The sequence below is a fragment of the Argiope bruennichi genome, chromosome 3 (genome assembly GCF_947563725.1).
Source record: "Argiope bruennichi chromosome 3, qqArgBrue1.1, whole genome shotgun sequence".
In the NCBI taxonomy this organism is placed as follows: Eukaryota; Metazoa; Arthropoda; class Arachnida; order Araneae; family Araneidae; genus Argiope; species Argiope bruennichi.
The window spans coordinates 31,138,321-31,163,128 of record NC_079153.1 but is presented as its reverse complement, the minus strand read 5'-3'; the positions used below and the strand labels follow the sequence as shown (position 1 = coordinate 31,163,128).

Below are 24,808 nucleotides of genomic sequence, written 5' to 3'. Positions count from 1 at the left end.
TTTTCTCTGGAACTTTCTTTTCTTTTATTTCTAAAAGACAACTATTTAATATTTTTAAGTATATCAATACTGAATTATTTAAAACGACACAAAAATCTGTACAAAAAAATAACATGTGCTACTTACATGTCTTGACAGACAGATAACACTATTTCAAAATATTATCGGATTCTCCAAAGTGCAAGGGAAAAAAAATCTGAGGATTAATTTAGATGCCGAGTTCATAGAGAAATTATCTTCAATAACCTGACCTTGCAAGTGCATGTTTTGTTTTGTAAAGATATAGCTCTTTTGAAGATATCTCTACAGTACAACAAATTCCAATGTTATCAATAAAAGAAGTAAAAAAAAAGGATAAATAAATAATGTTGAGAAACTTTATTTTGAGTACCGATTTATTTTTTGTTATTTGAGTTTCTAGTAGCTGAAAATTCGTAACACTGAAGTTAAGATTTGCGATTTAGAATAAATATTAATAAATATAGAATTCAAAAATCATAATTATAATAAAGCAATTTTTCTCGTCACATTTTGTAATGTAAAGTCCTATCTCCGCCCCCTTTGTTTTTCTTTAAACAAGTAGAGGGAGTCGGATTGCTACATCGTCAAGTGTTCCAATACCTATTTGGAGAACAGTTATTTAGAACATCAAAACTCGCGCTCGAACACTCTACCAATAGACACTGATGCTTATCGATGTTTGTATCTTAAGCAACTTAAAAAGTTAATAATAATGCTGCCACAAAATCTTCTGTGATCAATGAATTAAAAATAGATTTCCTTTCAAAATTTTCGAAATTTAAATTTTATTTCTTATTTCATTGATTTGGAAAACCTCGAAAAAATCGCTTCATCGTACGGATTTAATAATTTGGTTACTTTACATACTTAGTTGTCAGTATACAACTAAAAATGATCAAATCAAAAGAAAAATTGTTAAGTTATTAATTATCAAGAAAAAATAGTTACTATCTTCTTTTTATTTTAAAATAATAAAACTTTTAACTGCGCGTATCAATTTATGAGAATCATGTATTGCATTATTATGACATTTTGATATGTATTATTTTTTCCTACTACAGAGAAAATACAAAAATAAATTAATTCACTTTTCTTTTGGCTTCGTCATTTTTTTGCGATACATATAAAAGATTTATTATGAAAGTTGAAAAATGTATATAGTTTTGTGCAAAACGTCATTTAAAGGCTACTTATAATAAATAATTGACTTATTATTCATCGTAGTTTGATTTTTTATTATTATTTTTACTTTTTCGTTCAAAATTTGACGATATACGAATTATAGAGAAAATATTGTAATAAATCAAACTCGAGATTTTGAAAAAACTCCACGTTTGAGATTTCCCTTAATTCGAAAAATACATTTTTAGCATTGTGTCTACTCGTCTGTCAGTGAAAACGATAATTTAAAAAAAAAAAAAAAAAAAAAAAAAAAAAAAAAAAAAAACACTTTGAGCTGGATTGAAAAAATTGAGATATGTGGTCTTTAAAGCAAATTTAACGATTTCCGTCAAATTTTGAACGAAATCTTGCTTTGGGGTGCCAAAATCTGGTGCATTATAGAATTATAGATATCAATATTTTAACATAACATTAATTGAAAAATCAAGAGACCGGAGTAAAATTCAATGTAAAATATATTCGAAGTATATCTATATGACATACGTCTCGGAATATTTTTCAAAATTATTTCGGGCAGAAGTTAATTTAAATTTTTAGGAATTCCGCAATTTTTAGGATTTTTTTTTTTTTTTTTTTTTTTTTTTTTCCTCCTCAATAACATATCTAAACATTATAACACAAACACGCCATTTAAACCACCTTACCTATTAACGCTCCTTAATTACCTCTTAATCTTCTCTAATAATCGAAATTACAGCTTAAATGATGCCGGTTCTGTTAACTTACCCTTTTTAATCCATATTCTTACCATTAAAAAATGTTATACTATATTGTGTGTGTGTGTGTGTGTGTGTGTGTGTGTGTGTGTGTGTGTGTGTGTGTGTGTGTGTGTGTGTGTGTGTGTGTGTGTGTGTTATAATTAGGTTAACTTATTTATTTAGTTAAAATAAATTCGGCAGCAAATTTTCATTTTCCCTTTAAATAACAAATATACCATAATTTTATTTCTGAATTGCCATTTGAATTACCATATTTTTTTATCAGTAATTTCTCTATATGCTTACTGTTAAATTACTATGATTGAATTATCATTACTATTTGCATTTGGGGTGCAAATTGAATTTTAGATACTGAAATAATTCCAACTCATTTTCATCATGTCATAAGTCTGACTCAAACATTATTCTACTAATGCAATATTCCATGGTTTTCGTTGCACGGTAGATATGAAAAATTTTATCATACGTAACTATGAAAAATATTTTGATGAAGTTACACAGTACGAGAGAGATAATAAAATCAACGATTTCTCTGCGATAAGTAACTTAGATAAAACTTATCTCATCCAAAAATATTTCTCGCTTTATCTTTAATCAAGTAACGAATTCCGGGACCTATTTTTTTGACCTACAAACATAAAGACAGAAGATTTGACAATTAATATGTTAGTAAAACATCACAATAAAATTCATCAGATTAAAGGTGGCACTTCTGTCAAATGGTCTTCAAGTATTAAACTACCGATCGATGTTTAGAGAAACAAACTTCAAAATAAAGGAACTTCAATAATGGACTTGTAATATCATTCAATTTCATCCAAAATTTCTTTCACTCAATATAATTGTCAAAAAAATTTGAAGGGCTGACAAAGGGGCAAAAAAGTTAATGAAAGTTGCAACTAAAGACCACCAGTTGCTTACATACACACAAAAAAAGATTGAATTAGCAAAAATTATTCGTAACACGAATTTTAATACCTGAACTTCAAAAAAAATGCAACAATTCAAATTAATTAGTACGATAGGATTTTAATTATGAATATTTTTCACTTTTCGGGAAATTCATTAAAAAAAGTGACTTCATGCTTTGCCATTAACTAAACAAATTAGCTATACAAATGAAAATTCTAACGAATTCTAATAGAGTAGATTCAAACTTTTTAAACGTATTACTCCACTACAGATAAAACTTGATAGAAAAATTATCAAGAATGTTCATAAATTTTTGATATTGAAACTAGCAGAAAAATATTATTGGTGTGGCACAGCAATATTTGCTAAGACGTGCAACGCAGGGATTTAGCCTCTCTTCCGTATTTCTATATACAGAAGGAAAGAATGCTTATGTCTTCTTATATGGAGTACATCGTACCACGGGAAGGGGGCTCCTCGTAATTGAGGATCGGAAGCTTCCGACATAGTGGTTAATTCTCACCACCCTTGTGGGTACACAAAAAGGTGGGATTCAGGCTCTTCACATCGATGACAGAATATACTTCCCAATTGGAGGATTGTATACTTCCCAATTGGAGGAGGCCGGTGATGGCCCTTAGGACTCAACCACAGTCCCGCCAATGTTGCTGTTCCGGCTGTCCGGTCATTCAGATTTTTTCGAGTGCCTTCCGGCGGGTCGGAGTAACCAGTTTGTCGTATATGAAGTACATCCGAATCATAGCTATGCGAGGGAATAGGGAGACCAATTTCTAACTGTTGACTCCACATTTTAAGTAATTACACAAGAATAATATAGCTATATTTCCTGAATGAAAACTTAATTTCTTCACTAAAAAGCGTTGATAATAATGATAATAAATTACATTTAATCAAAATTTTCACTGAAGATCAATTAGCGGCACGGTTGCAAGAACAAGATTAAAAAAAATATTTATTTCAGATGAAATATTTCTTTCCTTAATAACAAACATTAATATACTTTGAAAGAAAGGTTTCTTGCGTAAACAATATTCCTAATTTAACAATAATTGTTCCAACTAAACAGGAAATCATTCAATTGGGTTGTAAATAAATATATTTATGTAACTGGTTTTGTTTTCACCTAAGCCAACTACTTTTGTTGTTCTTTTGAATCAATGATAATGGAGAATCTAAAAATAATATTTTTTTCAATAAAAAAAAAGTTATGTTTTTCAGTGCTACAACCTACCATCTCTTTCTCTGTGATCAGCGTGTTCAACGATGTTACCACTCTGTGTATATTTATAACCCCTCAAATGCAATCTCAATCTGTTGATCCCGACGAATATGGCGTTGTTGCTGGCGCACTGGAAATACCGCTTACCTTTGATGCTTCCATCACAAACGCCATGCTCTGGGTGGACCTGCAAGAAACGTTTAGAAAAAAAATTAATTATCATCAAAAGGTATAAATAAAATATAAAGGTATAAAACGGCATTGAAAATAGCGCTCTTCTTTAAATATTCAAAAACAGAAACATCATAAGGGAAAAAAAAGGATTCATCAATTTCTATAATACCATAAATGATTTCTGTTCAATACAAGATACCATTATGCTTCCAAATCGAAATCTGAATTTTTTTTTTAATAATATCAGTTATTATTAATATATTTTAAAAACCTAATTCGAAATATAATGAAGAGAAGAAATAAGAAGCTATTTCAGTTTGTTATTGTTTCATATACTCACCAAAAAAATGCTTTTAAAATAATGAAGAGAAAATGTTATTTTTATAATATTGTACTATTATAATAATACTATATGCTCGCTTTAGATTTGGTTTATTAAATAAAATACAGTAAAGTTCTCGGAAAACTAAACTAATGAGCACGTTTCCTATTTCCTCATTCTGCTTTCAACACAGTAAAAATCGAATTTGCTCCTTGAATACTAAAATTACATTTTCCACCTATCCTTACAATCTCCAGACAAGATGTGAAGTCACTGGCAATTTACAAGAAAATATCCAGATCTCAAATCCTATTTAAGATAGGACCATAAGTCTCTCATTTCCAGAACTTCCATTTTTATCGCCAAAGTCGCCAAGATCAAGGGATTATTGAATCTCTCTTCTGCATCCATTGAGAACATCTACGAATCTCTCTTTCCAACGATAAAATTACCAATGCAAGGAAGGAATGTTACAGATTCATAACAATATTAATAATATACAGGGTGTCTATAAATGATGGACCCGATTTTAAAAAATCATATTTTCAAAAGTTCTCGACGGAATAAAATAATTAATGCGTAAAAATAAAGAGAAAAGCACGAAGTTTTTTTTGTTACTAACAGATGACAGCACATTTACGATCGCTGAGAGTAAGAAGCCCAAAATGGCGACATTGAGTGAGAAGAGTTTTTGTGTGTTGGAGTACGCAAGGGTTTTTTCGACTACTACTGTTCAACCTGCTTTTAGAATTCAATACGGTAAAGAATCACCAACTAACAAAAGCATTTTGCGATGATACAAGCAGTTTAAAGAAACAGGTTGCTTGTGCAAAAAGAAAAGCAGCGGCCTGCCAAGCCTTACGAACGACGCAGTGGAGAAGGTGAGGGAGAGTTTTTTTTAAGACCGTGTTTTCGTACAGCCAACACTCCCAGAATTGAAACAACGCATTTCTGCAACATTACAAAACATTACCAGAAACATGTTACAAAATGTGTGGAATGAACTAGATTATCGATTGGACGTATGCCGTGTGACAAAAGGGTCCCATACCGAACATTTATAAGGTTAAAAAAACTATCTGTTGGTAACAAAAAAAAAACTTCGTGCTTTTCTCGTTATTTTTAAGTATTAATTATTTTATTCCGTCGAGAACTTTTGAAAATATGATTTTTTAAAATCGGGTCCATCATTTATAGACACCCTGTATTAGTAATTTAGCTTTGTCAATCAAATTTAAAACGAGCACGTTTTAAAATTTTAGGTATGTTTAAAGCATTGCTTGTTACTATAAACCAAAACATGAATCAGATAAAACAAGATAAGAAAATAATATGCAAAAAAATGTCTAAAAATTGAACATTATTTTGATGCATAAATACATAACATATGCACTGAATTTTTGCATCTAAGTAAATGATTCAGATCTTTTATTCATCTATTAAATAAAATATTACGTTAAATAATTCATTAAATATATGGAATTTATTGAAGATTTTTATTTTGCTCACACCTGATTCTAAATTAGGATGATTATATATTATAATGGTAATTAAAAATTAAATATTTAAACTAATCATAACAAAAGTTAATAATATTCCTACAGAAAAATATTTCATGCTAAAGATAAATATTTGATCGAAATAAGAACGTTTTAGAAAGTCACTGCGAAAAAAATATTCCAAAATTTTATTTAATTTTTAATGAATAAAAACACCAATTAAAATTTCAATAATATCGCTCAATCCCACCTTCAAAGCATATTTTAAAAAATTTAGTAATTCAATGTACAGCGGTCCACCCACTTTGTAAAGCCCCAACCACGTTCGTTTTCATCAGTAGTAGAGATGATGATCGTTTAATCAAAGAAATGATAATTTTGTGAAGTTATTTGTTCTTTGTTTTGAGAGTGTCTCGCTCTTTAAATTCTGGAAAGCTAATATCAAGTCACCTATGATTGGTGAATATTCCATTTTAACTTAATTTTCACATCTGGTTGGTTGAAAATTAATTTGGATAGTTTCAAGAATAATTTATCTATCATTAAAAAAGATAATCATTTCGAAAAGACAGGAAGGACCTTTCAGCTCGGGGCCACTGACGAGTACCAAGCCTTTAATCCATCAATGCCGCAGTTAAGCAAAGAGCATAAAAATCAAGTACAGTTTTGGTAAGTTTCAATTATACATGAATTTGTAACACCCCAAAAAAGTTAAAAATTCGGAAATTAATTATACATTGTTTTAATACAAACTCTCTTACGTCTACATACTGAATGATTAATGCACAAATAAAAAATGTGAGGGAAAAAACGCCAAAAATTATCATTCTACTTTTAATAAAAGCAAAATGTCGAACAGACCTCTAAAGGTAAATATTTTTAGATAAAAACTACAGTTCTCAGAATGAAAAAACTGCCTAAACAGCGGATTATACCAGGAAAAAATGAAAATTTGCCAAGAATAGAAAATCTGAAAGTAATTTAATCATCCGATTAAAAAGAAACAAATAGGTACATGGCATTCTGGATAGTAGCCAATTTCCTTAACTTTGCACATTTTCTAACATTATAGTTAGCGATTCTGACTCCTTTCCAAGAACTTCACTTTTTTTAAAAAATATTTTTGAAAAAAGAAAAAGTTAAATGATATTGTTTCACATTATGTAGAATTTTATTATCTTTGTAAGCAGGCATCAAATAAAAAAAAATTACAGTTATTCTATTAATTTTTTTTTTCATTTCGGTAAGTGAAAAAATGCTCTTTAATAGAAAAAATACTGTACATGAATAGTCCAAATTGGGAATAATGACAAATCAATAACCATATTTACCAATCTATCATCAATAAAACACGCAATACACTCGCATATATTAATCAGTAACCGCTTTTGGCAACTCATTTGCATAGATAATAATATTTAGTTTGTTACTAGACTATAGTATTTTTCATTATCATATTATTATGGACATTAAAACCTTATTATTTTAATAATCTTAGATTTGTTCTATCGATTGTGTATACAAGCCTTCCTGATAAGAGTCAAGTCCCATGACATCATGGTGTTTTGAACATATTAAAGTGTCTGGGTAATTTATTTCAAATTGCACTTCAGCGGTTTGTCTTTAGCGGTCATTTCACTGTCTGGCTGCAATCAAACTGCATAGATAATAAGGAGAATCTTTCTTCAGTTTTAACAATGAAAGAAAATCGAATAGTTAAATATTTGAAGAAACAATAAAAAAAGTTTGGTTTTTTCCCAAGATAAAAATAAAAGGTTGAAAATTATACATAAAATACTTTTAGAAAATGTCAAAATTCAGGAAGTAAAAATTGCATTGCAAATAAATTTATATGATTAAAAACATTTTTTTTTTAAGTTTTAAAATGACTTGAAAATTACTTTCGTGCAATTATATTTCTGAAAGCCGGCATAGGAAAACGGCAAAAGTTACTTAATTTTTATTAACTAAAATTTCAAAAACAAAAAAAAAATCTCTAAATTGCCCATTCTTACTCTTCAAAGTATGCTTATACCTACTTTGATTGCTTTAAATCAATGACCTAGCCTGCAGAGTGCCAACAGACTAACATTTTTTTTTTATTAGTAGTAGATATTGAACTAGCGAAAAATTAATAGCCTATATAAACGAAATAGCTGCACTTGTAATAAAAATTTCCTGTTTCTAATAAATTAACAAAATATGTCGTCTTTAACACATTTCCAAATTTAAAAAATAGGTACCGAAAAATAATTTAATCTAGCTGCAAGAAGTAATTTATGAAATGGCACTTAAGAGTTGTAAATGGAAATATTTTTACTGTTGATGATCAAATGGTTTATTCATAAAATGTACCCAAATGATAAGAAGACGTCGATTATTATATCTATAGAACACTTCATCTGTAGCATGACATCTACATATAATCGCCATCATCACAGATGCACTTACTAATCCTAGACAACACTTCCCCGCGCTTAAGATGATATAACTGCACAAACTCTTGGGTTACAGATGGATCCTGCATTCTAAGGTGTTCTACACTCCCTTGTCACCTATGGTAAGGAAGTACAGCTGACATTTCAGGTACTTTTTAAGAGATAGAGGACATGGAAGATGACATCAGAGTTGATGTTTAAAACCTTGGTTATGGTTTTAATCAGTCGGTCTTCTTGAGGTCAAATGAGAGGCTTATTGCGGCATACAGTAGAACTCAATAAAGTTTTTAGGGCTCAATAAAGAGTTACAATATCAATCAACATTAACTGTCGCTCCCTGTTTCAGCAATATGATTAGAAACATTTCATTAAAAAAAAAATCCAGTATCACTTTTCTGGTCTTTGAAAAAAAAATGAGAGAGAGAGAGCTTTTATTTGATGTGGGAAGCTAATATACCATCGCTCTATGTTCTATCGGCCGACATACAAACCTAAAGCAATCAGGTACAAGCGCGCAACAGCAAAAGTTCCCTTTTCATTTAAATACATCTTACATTTATCAGCAAATAATTTTTGCATAGATTTCATGCATATTTCAGTCGCTTCTTTTATTATTATTATTATTATTTCCATCCTGCAACCAAAACTATCTTCGTATTTTTTAATAGACAATATTTTTTTCAATTTTGTCTTTATGCAAATCATTAATTTTATGAACGCCTTCTAAAAATATTTTAAAAAGTGGAAGCACCGAAAAGCCTTTTTAAAAATTCAATAAATTTAAATCACTCTTTTATAGTACAGTAAATTTGTAAGTCATTCCCATGTTTCTGTCTAATTCTTTAAAACACTTCCTTCCGATAGGAAGAAAAAAATCTCTACCAATAATAAAATGTGTTTTGGAGCGCTACAGGCTAGACTGTTCGACGTAGAGCTTCAAAAATTGGAGCAGATACACTTTGGGAAGTGAGAATGTGTACTTCACATAAATTTCTTTTATTTGAATTTTTATAAAACACTAAGCGCAATTTTGATACTTTCTCACGATAACTTCCAAAAATATTATTGTAAAAAATTAATTTTCATAGCATTTTAAAAATTCTTTTTTTTTATGATGCCAACTTAATTGCTATGGGAACTTTTCACTGATTTTTAACACATTTGAAATTAATTTCTGCAATATTTTCAACAAAACATTTCATTGCTGTAATGAAATTCCAGTCGTTTTCCGTATTTCATCAAATATTTAATCGATTAATTTTCTATCATTGTTAAAAGTTATTCTGAAAATTGTTTGCGCAACATTTGCGTTGAAGCATTCTGCAAATTGTTTGCGCAATTTACAAGAAAAACCAGAAAGTGAGATTATATTGTCTCAAAATAGAATGCGCAATTTGGAACAGATTATATAGAGACACTTAAGTTTTTAATAAGTGTGTGACGTCATGGTATCCAAATCCATTAGGAATGCTCGTGTACACAATATACCGGACAAATGTAAAATTATCATAATAGCATATCTTTAATGTCTGCTACAATCTGATGCTTAAAAATACTTTAATTGAGGGAATCAAGGTCAAGCATACAAAATTTTTTAATTAAATATAACCAATACAACTAACAAACACGATGTCACCAAAATAATAAAAAATGTAATAAAGTATATATTAAAAGATATTTCCATCATTTTAATTAAGAGAAATTTTATCATTCCCTACGTAAATTGCACAACGTTTAGAAATACTGTATACCATCTAACAGAATATAAACAATTTCCTCTGCAAATGCTTGTCTCATAGCTTCAACTTTGATTCCAAAAAAGCTTTTAGTTTAATTTTAAAGGAAATATCCATTAATAGAAAATCTGATTTACGTAGTTTTTGTGTCAATCGGCATTGCATATTAAGTAAAACAAAGCCCGGATAGCTACAAATGTACTTTTAAAAGTTATGTCAAAAATCGATGTTAAAGGCAGAAAGCTGATTAACTTTTTAAATTGTCATCTTCCCTCTCTTAGTAATGATATATTTAAATATTCTAGGAATTGAGACTGACTGAAAAAAAGAAATTCATTATGCTAATTAAATTATGAATTAATTTGAATAATTAAATGACAAAGCAACAAATTCCATTTTGGTTAGTGAAAAAAAAAAAAACTGAAATATTTAGCTTTTATCTCATCTAAAGATATATGGCAGTATTTTACGTCATCCTTCTTTATAGCGATATAATATAACGCACATTACTATATCGAAATAATATCTAATTGATAAGTAATTTTATTTCTAAAACTACATGTGATCAAAATGCTTATTAATATTTTTGTTGTCATTGAAATTAAGAGAAAGCAGCTCAATTCAGACGTGCAAAAATAGCTTACAATGGATATTCAAAAACTGATGATTTTGGTGGTAATTTATAATTAAGCACAGGAAATATATTTATCTTTTTATTCAATGAATAAAAAGATCAAAGCATTGACTTTTAATGTAATAATATGTGTCGATGAAAATATTCAAAGCTTCCGCGGAAAAAGTTTGAAATTATTAAAGCCCAATGCGAACTATTCTCCTTCTTTATGGTAATTTGTGAAAGTTCGCAGATGGAGTTTCTTGCACATTATCTAACATGTTAAACCTATTAAATTATTAGATTTGATAATTACAAATATTTCTGCTAAAGTAATTCATGCATTCCAATAGTTAAATTTATCGAAGAGTTATTCATTAATCGTAATGAAAAGTTTGTATTCAAACAATTCACTCGCATGTAATCACAATTTATGTAAATCCAGAAAAGGTGAAAGGTATTCTTATTTCAAACTAATCTAATATATATAAACATTTAAGAAATCCAGACGTTAGTTCAGAATAGGAAAATATTTAGTCCAGTTTATATTCGATTGGGAACAAACTTATGGGATCGTAAATTTCACATTTTATTCACATTATTTTATGCAGACTGTAATCAGCCAGACTGTGTATCAGCAATTTTTAATTTCTTCTTATTCATTATATTCTCCCCTCGAGGAAGAGTTGGAGCTACAGCTAATAATTTCTTTCAATATATATATATATATATATATATATATTAATTCTGTATTAGCTTGCCAATGCATTTTTTTTTTACTTTTAATGTTATTTATATCTAAAGTGCGCTATAGAATATAATTTTTTAAATTTCACAAACACTCTGCCAATATGTGTGAGATTTTCTACAACAAATTTCGTTAATTAATTTATGACAATCAAATTTGGTTCATTATTTATAGGATAACTTATTTAGAGAGGCATATGTTCTAGTTGTAAAAAAATTATTGATAATTGCTGATATTAAATAATCGAAAAATAAATAATATTTATCAATTAAACAATATCAGAAGTTTCTACTAATAATAAAAGCCTCGATCGTGTGTGTGGTATGTTTGCCTGTTGGCTCTATATAGGTCAGAGCATTACAGCTATCAAATTCGGCTCATGTATACTTTGGATGGTAATTGTAATTAGTTTATTTGCAATTTGGATAAATTGCAATGAAAATTTTAATAAATTTGAAATTAAATAAAATGTTGGCATATTTCCGTACATCAGCTAAATTTCTATATCAACTTAAACATTTTTTAAAAATTATCTTTTTAGTGTTTTAAATTCGGTAATCGCACAATTTTTCCCCAATTTCAGGAAATTTTAAAATATGCTTTGTAATAGTACTTTTTATTATTGTGTAATGTCATGAAGATGGAACCGATTTCATTGTCTCATTCTATTTTTGAATTGCATGTCTTTTCTCAATTAAAAAACTATTTCAAAATTACCTCCAATCTTCTCTAAGCATTGCTGTCACAAGCCACCGGTTCTATTATACGCTATAGTTTCTCATTAACTTTGCAAAGTTTATTGCTGATTTTATGAAAAAGGTTTTAAATTTAGAATTCGGTTTCAAATAACCAGGACGGTGTCGGGATCTTTCATAGTCATGTCGATAAAGATAAATTAAGGATTTTATAAATTTAAAATAGCTCGGAGATGGGACAAATCGGTTCTAATTTCCATTACTCCATATAATCATGCTTTTAGTTAATGTGCTATAATTAGCGTAAATATGAACTTTAGAATTAGTTTAAGGATGGGGTAATATTTTAATTTAAATTATGCACGATGTAAGTGCAAAATAACCTTGATTAAATCTAATATTTATTTTTAAAGAAGATTCCGGCTTAATGTCTTTTAAAAAATGAATACAAGAACCTAAATCATTCACTTCAGTGGTTTCAAAATATTCAGTACATTTCGATTTATTTATTTATTCTGTATTTTCGATTTCACTTTCCAATTTATTGAGCAATCAATATTTCCTGCATGTCAAAAATTAAAAAAGCCACCAATATTAAAGTTGGTTGACATGATTCGATTGTTTGACGGTCGCTGAAGGCCACCAATGTTTAATAAAAATGGAGCTTTTCTTCTTGGTAAAGTAACAATGCGTAAATAAAAATACACACAAGGTGAATGTATTATCGCAGTACTTTAAAGCAGTCCTCCATTAGTTGTTAGAATCACTTCTATTATCAATATCACTTCTTCCCAACTAATATAAGACATACGGCGATGAATGAAAGGAGTGCGTAAAGAGAAAGTGTTTTAGTCATCAAAAAATTCGAACTCGGGATTTTGACGAATCTCCGCGTTTCGCAATTCTCTGAGTCCGAAAAATACATTTTTAGAAGAATGTTTGTATTTCTGTCAAGATAACTCAAAAATGCTTTGAGATAGACGGGTGAAATTTAGTTTATAAGTCTTTACATCAAATTTATTTTCTATCACATTTTGAAAGAAATCTATTCAAAGGAAATTATATTTCCGGTTGCCGATACAAAATATAAAGCGCTACGTAGATAAAAATTTAGTACATTTAAAATATAGATCCCTTTCAAATTTGGAATCAAATCTGTCAAAAGAATTTAGTATCTATCGGACTGTACCATGTACGAAGTTCATGAAAAACCTCTTTTTTAAACCAATTTCTGACGGTATCTTCTGTTTGCGTTAAAACATATTTTTGTAAAAGGTTTAAGATAAAAGAAAAATTAAAACACTGTCAATGATGGCTTTATCAAATATCATCAGATTACAAAAAATGAATTGCTGCAAGAAAATCGAACACATTGAACTCAAAAAAACATTGTAAAAAGAAATGGCAAACTTTATTACTATAGGGATTCGTACAATCTGATACCGACAGTGACAACCAATTTTATCCTCTATAATTTTTTAATAGTTTAAATCCATTAGGTATAAAATTAATTTAGAAGAAAAACTCTATTGTCACATGAAACAGAAACTTAAATGCAAAACGAGGCTTAATTAGTAAGATAAGAATGATCGTCACCCGCCTCATGGAAACATAGGCTGAGATTCATCATGAATTTCCAAATAATCAGATGGCATTTCCTGTTGAAAGTTGACCTCCGCCATAACTATCAAATCAAGGACAAACTCTTCAAGCAACTGGATTATATTCGTCAAATGAATATCTTTAAAGACAACTAACTCTATGTGGGCTTTTCAAGAGGTATTAAGTCAAACAAAATTTTTGTAACAATTATCGAAAATGGAAAACAAATTCCGACATTAAATGTTTAATGTCTGAAAGTAAGAAATATTGTAATTTGTAAATACGTTCACAACAATAAATTATTTTTGCTATTTTGAGTAAGCATTTCGCTAAGTGCTTAATTTCAACAAATCAATAAAAGATTAAATCATTTTCGGAAGGAGGGGGAGAGCGGGAAGGTTGAATATGTGCATGTTACAAGTGTAAGCATGATCCTTAAAAAGACATTAGATCTTTAACTCTAGACAAGGAATAAAACGACAGTCAATGAAAACAATGCAAGTAAATCTCGCACTTAAAACGCCATTATACTCGAATCGACTGTGAAGGCCATATTCACATGCAGAAGAATTAGCTTCCAAGGTAAAAGACACCCATTATAATGCTTACATTAAGTAATAAAGCAACTGTAAATGTCAATTAAAGAAGAGTGACTGAGGAAGAATGAAGTCCATTATTTTACATGCTAGACGTTTATTAACCTGGTTTAGTTTAATCCGGTTAGATCAAGTTCATGTTTTAAAAAAATACCCAAGAATTAATTTCAATTTATGTAACAAATTTAGTAACAGAAGCAATCAAACAAATTATTTCACTTGCAACTATGACATTCGTAAATATCTTTTAATTTTTCACAAGTTTGCTAGACAGTGTATATTTTGATACTTATGTTGATCCATACATAAAATAAGTAGTTAAAATTAATCTGAAATTCTATTGATGAAGGAAATGATACTTAAAATAATTATTCTTAATATTAATAAAAGTTTTGCTGCCAAATGCTTACAACGGTTGCTTTTAAAAATAACAAAAACGTTTACGTCTAATATCCGATTTCCGAATTTCCACAGTAAAAGAGAGGTGACTAGGCAAAAGGCATTACTGCTATTGACTTTACATATTTCTAAGCTTAAATACAAAAACAAAATTGAGGTCCTTTACGAATTGCACGCATTTACATCTACTATTAACCCTTATGTTCATTTTGTTTAGTATACCATACATACAACTTTATAAAAATATATTACCACTACAAAATATTTTTTAACTTAGTTTTATTAAACACGTGACATTTCTAGACGTTTATTTATACTTCAAAAATAAAAGTAGTAGTTTATCTGTCATAATTTTAAATCAGTTGTGTACCTATATACATATTTTTTTTTTTTTTTTTTTTTGCTTTTCTTTAAAAAAGCTATTTTGGCACGATACGGGTTTTAATAAAAACATGTGTATATGGGTGTTGATGGTGCTCTACAAGATTGAACTTTGTACCTAGAATAGCAAAAATGCTTTGGAGAATAGGAATCTGTACCTCGGCACGATACATATATATATCTTCCTTTAGAAATTTTAGTTAGAATTTTAATTACAATTTAAGAGAAATTTTGACGATCTTCCGCAGTAATTCGAAAAAAATATTATTGCACAAAAATTATTTTAACACCATTTCTCTCCCCCCCCCACACACACACTAATGAGGGTTTTCATTATTTCTATAAATATTTTGATACTTTTTTTTTTCAGTTACAAACTACAAAGGAAGATTCTGCTTATTTTTTCATGTTTTTTTTTTTGGAAATGTTGTTAATGAATTTTTATTTTCTGATTTCATTTCATTATTATTATTATTATTACATATCTATAGCCCCTTTTTTTTCGGGGGGGGGGGGATGAAGCTTTGTTATTTGTTAAAATTTGGTTGTTTGTATCGAATTTTGGTTGAATATAATCGACAGAAAATTTGTCTAACAGTCCATCTATGTAAATCTGGACATGATAACTCAAAAACGCAAAGAGTTAAGTATACGGCATTTTACATAAATTTTTCTCATCAGAAATTTACATCTGCATATCTTCAACATTAATATAAACTTTTAGGGGGCGTTTGCTTTTTTCAAAAGTAAAATTTACAAAATTTTGATTGTTATTTTAATAGGATTCCTTTATTTTTTTTATATGATGAAATCAGATGATTGATTAATCTTCATGCTTACTAATAATTTATTCTTTACAATATTTTAGTCACAATTTTTACAAACCTTTTATTATTATTAATAAAAGGTCTAGTCAATAATTTCATAAAATATGAAAGTAGAAATTTTAGCATTGATTAAGTTGAAGCATATAACATATTTTAGCATTGATAATTACAGATTTTTTATAAAACAAGAGCAAGCCTTTCCCCCCCCCCCAAATCTAGCCCATGCGAAGAAGAAAAATGTAGAAACAGAATTTAGAAGAATAATAGTTATCATATTATGAACTATAGCAAAAACACAAAAAATTTGTAATTTTCATTGAACTAATAAGATATTAGGTTTATATATTTCATCTTGAAATATATTTGGTATCTTATATATCTGGTCAATAAAAATAGTATTGCATCTTTTGTCAATTAAAAGTTAACTGTTAAATTGCCATGAAACATTCTCAATGCTTCACAATTTGAAAACAAACTTCAAAATTGTTAGTAGTTACTTGATATAAAAGCAATATATGAATAAGGAAAAATGTATTTAACATTAGTACTCCCTAGAATGTCAGAAAAGAAAAACATATTTTTCAATAATATATGTTTTTAATAAAACATTTATTTAAAATTTCTATAATATTTTCATTTAATAGGAGTGACAATACTACAAATAGAATAACCATGACTATTCATGTAAAAATAATTTTTAATTATTATTTCATTAATTGTGATGAAAAACCTCCTTATGCACCATGATGTTTGCAAATAAAAAATATGAAATAAATCTATTCAGTTATTTGGATTTCTAAAATGTATAAATTATTTAGGAATTCCATATATTTAGATTATTTCTAGTTGCTCATAAAACATCATAATATATAAAATTGAAACTAACTAGTCTAAATTTTAAGTGCTGATAGAGTATGAAAAAGGTTAGGTTTGGCCAAGGTAAAAGTTATAATTCTTATGGCAATAAAAAGTAAGTCCAGGTGGAGTGAATAATTAATTATTTTTGTTATGACAGTTTATTCTCAACTTTAGAAATGAAATGAGATAAAAACTATAGTACTATGAACAAAAGGTTGATAGTCTAATATTAAATATTGCTGATATATCCAGAGTCATTATTAAAGGTATTCAATACTAAAATGAAATGCGAAAAAGGAACAACAGTAATATTTACTGATCAAAATATCAATCTTCAAAAATGATAATAAAAAAATGTCATTTGTAAAAATATGTGAACTTATGCTTCACTCCTGAATGCTTTCTCACAAGTCATAATTTTGCTTTAAAAATGTTCAATGATAAAATGTTCAACGTTTTATGAAATATCAAATTATAATTTTATGTAAGCTGTTTAAATGAGAATTTTTTTAATGTTAAATTTAAGCATTGCTGGATTAACCAATACTCACATAAGTTATTATGATGTTTAAACTGTAAAATAACTTCATTATGCCCATAATATTTCTTGACACAAATGTCATAAATTCAGCATATTTCAAAATTAATAATGAATTGCTTTATTTTAGACATTAAATATAAATACAATTATTTTATGATTATTATTATCTAACTTATTCTCACATTCTTATTTTGATCCAGAAGTGTAATAGAAATTCAACTGATTTTGTCAATTAATACTTTTTAAAATAATTCCCTTCAATCCACATCCAAAATTTTAAAAAATAATTAAGGTTCAACTAACATATCCCTAAAAAACTTTTTATCCTTATTACTCAATATCAATTTATTTTTACTTTATCTCTTATTCTCCCCTCCCCAAATAAAACAAATTGAAATTAATGTTTTTTTATTATTGATTTCATTGCAGAGCAGAATTACATAACACTTAGACCACCACCTATTTGTATGCTATTAATAAGTTATTCAATTTAATGGTTGAATTCAATTTTTACCTCAAAATCTGGAATAGTTTTCAAGGAAAACAATGTTGAAACTATTTTATTTTAATTTATATTTTAAATATATTTTATTATTATAGAACAAAAAAATTGCTTTCCTTTCAAAACTAACTTTCTACTTTGTGATGTTACATAAGCATTGACAAATACTAAAATACTTATTTCAGTAATTATACATATGAATTTGCATGAAATTTTTCCCCCCAAAAAAAATTATACCTACCAGAAGTTCAATTCCAAAAACAATGCCTTTACCAAGCTCTGGCACAACTCCACAATAGCGAACTATTCCTTCAACTGGATCTAAATCTGCTCCTAAATCTACATTCACATTACTACCTTCAACAATCATTTCAGCTTCTTTCAACCAATCATCATCTGACAGAACACGAAGACGATCTCTAACAGGAGAAACAGGAACTAAAACCTCAGCCTCAAAAGGAGACAGTTCATGAACATCTGTGTTATTGCATAGCATGTAGACATTATCATGATCTAATGATTGTACGCATAAAGAAGGTGATCCTGGTTCTGATTTAACTTCTTGCAATATACTTCCAGGAACAAGTTGAACTTCAGTCTCTAAGGCTGATTTGTTAAATAATGAAGTAGGTCGATTGTCATCTGTTATCTTCTTTCCATAGCATTCTTCTAATAATAAAAATTTGCGCCGCTTCCCACGTTCCAAAGACATTTTGATAGGTACTATTCACAGTAATTCTAAAAAAATAAGAGTGATACAGTCAGGGCTTTAAAAAATATGCCATTTTCAAATGAATTATTACAGGGTACTTTTCCATTAGTGAGGCTCCAATCATCAGCAAGTGAAAATGCTGCTAAAATCTATTGGTGTTACCATTTATCACTAAGAATTGCTCACCAGCATTATCACCAGGATTTGGCAAATTATCGCTAAGAGTCGCCGATGGCCCCAGTAATGGAAAAATACCAATTATTGTAAAAGAATTAACAAATTAATACCATTGATTTTATTTAAAATTCTAAAACACCTTTTTTAATTTTCAAATTTAATGAAACTTATTCTTAACATAGTGCTAATAAAAGTATTTATCAAAAGTTATTTATCATACTGCAAAAATAATCTAATCATGAAACTGAAGATGATATACCTACTGATAAAGTGATAAGATAAAAAACTGTGTTTTAATATTGGAACATTCCATACAATATTTTTATTTCCAGTAACTCGATTCAAATATAGGTACTGATTACTAAACTGTCAATATGCATTTCTGCTAAACAGATAAGAGAGTGAAAAAAAAATAGGCACAATTATTCACATAATGCAAATTATCTTTCTAGATGTAAGAACATGACAAACAATTTTGCTATTATGTTTCATAAATAAAGAAAATTGCTCATAAGGTCAGGTTGCTGCTAACTCAAATACAAATTTTAAATACAGTAAAATATATGGAAAAATGTCTAAGGGAATAGATCCAGTAAAATATACTGTAAGAGTATGGAAGGGAAGAATAAAAAAACAGAGTGCACATATCACACAACTTTTTTTGTGTAGCTTTTGTTCGATTCCTATTCTATAATATAAAAGTGAATATTTGAAGAAAGCTAAAAAAGTTGATCGAAATTTAGTATCAAGATCCAAGATATTCATTAAAAATAAAATGACACATCACCCATCAGGTTCCAAAAATAAAGTTACATTTATTATAAATTTATTTAATAACATGAACAATAATTAAACTGAAAGTATTTACTAACAATAATATAAAATTAAATCATTTTATATAATGAAAATGAAAATCCACTACATTTATAGCAAAAACACAAAAAATTTTGCAATAAATTTAAGCAATATGTTCTATTTTCAGAGTAGGTATCTTCCTTCCTCCTCTTACGGTAATTATTTTGCAGTTTTTAAATTTAATAAGAAATATTAAAACATCCTTACAGGAAAGAATGATAACTATCATACAAATTCTTTGTTCTCTATCTTTAAATCTTTGAATAATCCAATCTATAGATAGATAAATAAAATTTGTAAAAAAAAAAAAAAAAATTTAAACTGCTTCTGGTGCTTTATATAGTAACAAAATTAGACAAACAAAATTATCAGTATTTATAAATACAATGTCTATTAAAAATAAAATGTATCAAACAAATTAATGTTCAGATTTTATAACTAAGAGTTACAATATTTAAACATATATAATAAAAATATTGAAAATACAGGATCTATTACTTTGTCAGACCACCCCCCTCATTCTCATCAACTGAAAACACAAGAGTCATCTTCCTTCGGTAACAAAAAAGATGGAAATTTGGGAAAAAATATTTTTAAAAAGTGATCTAAAATATTAAAATGACACGATGGAAACATTAGATAATATAAAAATTAAAAGATCAGAATTATACTACAAATAAATTGAAATTGCCATATTTATTTTTAATTCTATTCAAATATAAAAAAAAAACTTAATAATAAATTTGTAACACTAACATTTTTTGAAATAGAAAGGATATGATAAACAGCCATAAAATTTTAATATGTCATTTTAAGCAATTTCAAAAAAGAATCAATATACACTAAAATCAAAAAATTGATAAATTCAATAAACCCAGTAATTTTCAGATTTTGACATTACATTTATACTATTCATTTTGTGTGCATGTGTGTGTAGTTTAAATAGTTTGTATCATTACAAAACCAGCAGAAAAAAAATAACTATATTGTGTACTAACCAAAACTATGTTCTTCAGTTCTATCCAACTATTATTTATCCAACATAAAATTCACTGCATGTGTTATTAAATATAAATGTTAACATAAAAGTTTTGTTTAATTTGAATTAACACATTCAAGTTTTTGAACTTAACTTTTCTTGATAATACTTGATTTTTCTTGATACAGAAAAAGAAAAAAAAAAATATTCAAGTAGCAATTAAATCAATAAAATGCTCACACATCTTTTTTTTTTTTTTTTTTTTTTTTTTTTCACCCACAACTAACACTGCATGTAATTTCCATAGCTTTTAGACATAATCATGTATTTTTATCAGTCTGAAAATTTTATTTAAGCATCATTAAAAAAGATTATATCTTAGAATTATGTCACAAAAATAACATAAAATATAAATATAAAGCATATTAATTTTAAGCATTTCAATTTAATAAATTTGTACTGCCAGTAAAAAATAAACTAAAAATAAATATAATTGTAAAAATTTACATATAAAAATTTCACTGGACAGATAGTATTTAATATTTTAGAAGCAAAGACAATATTCAATTCACATAAATACTTTAAAGATAATTTTACATTCTGTCAAATCAAATTGGACTTTGAAAAAATGAGAAAGAAAATATACATAAATGCATTAATAACTATAAAAATGTAACTACAATAAACTCAATAAAATTAAATCATAAAAGAATTCTTTAAATATATAAGAACATGAAAAATAATGTACAAGAGAATTTTATAAGAAAAAAAAATATTTTACCTTATAAGGATTTATAGTTTATATGCAATTGTTTCAAATATTACATACTTTTTGCACCTGCCTCCAATTTATTTACCAAAAAAAATGATTTTATTTTTTTCAATTTACATCATTATTGTGGAATTTTTTAAAAATTCTCTAAAGGAACTCATCATCAAATTTTTATATATTTCAGTCAGCATTTCTGTGTTTTTCTTTTTAAAAGTAGGTCAATAAATGACGCAATAAAAACTTATATTTAAAATAATTATAAATAATTTATTTGTTCAACCCATTTCATTCAAAAAAAATGATGCTGAATTTGTAAATACATATGATAGTGCGGGAACAATTTCTGAAACACAAAAAAAGAAAGCAGATATGACGCAAAGGAACTCGAAATCAAATGTTATGTGGCAATAACAAAAAGTGCAAAAATGATTTTAATAATTTAATTCGAGACTACAAATACAAAGTAATATTAAAACCTCTCTGCTTAGTGTAGGATACTAAAAATATTATTTAAATGATGAGACACTTGAAAGAAGAAAGAGAAACGTGATTTCTTTTTTTCTGCCATACTGTTTTGGAATCTTTCTTGCTTGATTAGTTTCTTGGTCTAGCTATTGCAGTATTACTCTTAAAATTAAGTCAAAAAATAGTTAAAATGAATTTCATGCTTCTCAAAATCGAGAAATGGAGAGAGAAAGTATAAAAATGTCCCTTTTCAGTATTTTCAAGCTTCAGTTGACAGTTAGAATGCTCAAAGAAATAGTTGGGCCCAAGTCAGGAATAAATCGAAAATTCGAACTCCATATTTCGACGAATCTCCACATTTTAGTTCGAGAGTTCTCAGAGCTTAAGAAACACATTTTTGAAAAAATGTCTGCCTGTCTACTTCAAAGATAACTCAAAAATGCTTTGAAATATATTTCTGAAATTTAGTATATAGTCTTCACACCGAATGTAGATTTTTATCAAATGTTTTGAAAAATATAAGAGAATAATAGAGAATATAAGAATATTCAGAGGAAGTCTCCTATCTGACTGTTAGTATAGAAGTTTACACAATAATTACAAAACGAAGAAAGCTAAATGGATAAAATTTGATGTACAGATTTAACATCTATATTGTGGACACATACCGAATTTTGAATTAAATCCAATCATGAGTTAAATGTCTGTCGTTGTCTGTACGATCTGGGCAGATAAAGAATTAAAAAGATTGCTAGTTTTGTCGATTTATCAGGATAATACGTTATATGAAAAGTTTTAGTTCTGATTTCCTAGTAACGACACCTTCTTTTTATGAGAGTTAAAAAAAAAATGGCTAAATTTATCAAAATTCTACTTTTGTTTTTGCGTATCCAGAAATCCAGTAACCCTCTGCTTACATCACTTACTCAGAAAAATTTATTCAGTTTATTACATACTAGCCGTCTTCGGCGACCAGTCGGCTCGTCAATCTTAACCCTCTCGCTTCGTAATTCTTTTATCAAAATTGGTTCAAAAATTGCGAAACGTTTCCCGACAGATATCCTTGAGCTTTGATAAGAGCTCGTAAAATGCTTCAAAACATGCTTGTATATTTCGCAGAACCATGGGCAACTAATGTTATCTGTTAACCCAGATCTGAATGAAACCCGAAGAGCCGAAATGATACCATGAACGGGAAAAGAGCGGGTTGCACAGCTAAATAAAAGAAAAAAAATGCATCCCCGTGGAAATCACGGATGGCTCAAATTTTGCTACTTTTAGGAAGTGCCCGTGGAAATCGTGGGATACTCAGCGAGAGGGTTAATGCTGTCAAAATCTTGAATTAAATATTTTATGCAACTTTGTCTTTTAATAGTTTCTTCATCAAAATATTTTTAAGCTTCAAATTTTGATAGTCATATAATTCACTCATACTATTATAAAGGCTTCAAGCAATAATGAATATGTATCTCTCTCCTTTTCACTTAGTTACCATAAAATTTCTACTTAAATAAAATTGGAAATTATTAAACTGTAACTAATATAAAAAGCATTTTTTACTGAAACCAAGCATTTTTTTTTTTTAAGTATGAGCTTGAAAACAGAGTTGTTCACTATTTAAGTCTTGTATGTATTTCCGAAAATTTTTTATAATTTATGTAATATCTCAAGAATTATTCAACAAAAATTTCTCAGATTCATCATAAAATTTAGCTTTTAGTTTTACTTTCAAAAGGATTTAAATAACATGAATAACAATATATATATATATATATATATATATATATATATATATATATATATATATATATATATATATATATATATATATATATATATATATATATATATATATATATATATATATATATATATATATATATATATATATATATATATATTTGTCTATAAATATACTTAAAAAAAATGATGAAGTCTAAATTTTATACAATCTTTTCGGCCTGAAGAATCCTATTCTGCGAAATATTCTTGACACTCCAATTTTTAATTAATAAATGAACGTTTCTATCTTCTGCTATTAAATCTGGTCGATTTATTTTTTGAACAGAATAGTTTAGAACAATCAACATTCTCACAATCTTAGGTCTATCAAAGCCTATATGCAGATTGGCATATTTTCTTTGAAAGTGTCGCCTATTTTTATAGCATAGTGATATTCAAATTTTCATAGATTAGTCAGTTTTAGTGACTGATTAAGTTCAATGGAGTATAACTCTTTTTATTTAAAATATTATTATTTTAAGAATATTTTGTTAAATATGATTCACAGAGCAGAGGATCTAGATAAAAGCTAAACATACATAATTTATTAGAGCATTTATTGATTCAAGTTACATATAATATAATTATTTATTTCATTTAGACCATTTTAATACTGCATTTCTATAGTTAAAGGTTTACAAATTACCCGTTGGGCCTTGAATTGAAAGAATATATATTAATCCATGTTTACTTTAAATAAAACTGATTTATTGAATTAATAATATAGATATTGTAAAAGATCTTGCATTTACTTTTTAGAAATTATCATATTTCATATTTATTTCATTTCATGCAGACACGTGCTGAAAATTACATTTTTGTATGCTTAATTTCATTTTTTATATTATACATTTAATATATTTATTTTGGTGTTGTTGAATATTTAAATTTATCTAATACTTTCACAGATATCACTTTATATTTTTTATGTTCTAAATAATCTTGTTCAAAATGATGTCTGTATTAATGTTTGTAAAATGTAAAGGTAAGGGAAACTGAGGTGTCACTTTCAATATAGTTTTAAATGAAACTTACTCAGCAATATACTTTTAGTTTTTCTT

At 27.6% G+C, this 24,808-nt stretch overlaps 1 protein-coding gene across 4 annotated transcripts in view; it reads right to left on the bottom strand.

Moving 5' to 3' along the window:
- Positions 1 to 21,803, bottom strand: part of LOC129963162 (ubiquitin carboxyl-terminal hydrolase CYLD-like) — a 75,781-nt gene extending 53,978 nt beyond the window's left edge. For 2 of the 4 annotated variants that reach the window (XM_056077290.1, XM_056077291.1), the window contains exons 1-3: positions 21,510 to 21,803; positions 18,247 to 18,743; positions 4,087 to 4,261 (exon numbers count right to left, since the gene is read on the bottom strand). In XM_056077290.1, coding sequence (XP_055933265.1) covers positions 4,087 to 4,261; positions 18,247 to 18,717 — 646 coding nt within the window. In that variant the 5' untranslated portion in view covers positions 18,718 to 18,743; positions 21,510 to 21,803. The remainder of the gene's footprint in view (positions 1 to 4,086; positions 4,262 to 18,246; positions 18,744 to 21,509) is intronic. The other 2 variants (XM_056077288.1, XM_056077289.1) reach the window with 2 other exon arrangements.
- Positions 21,804 to 24,808: the final 3,005 nt, after the last annotated feature.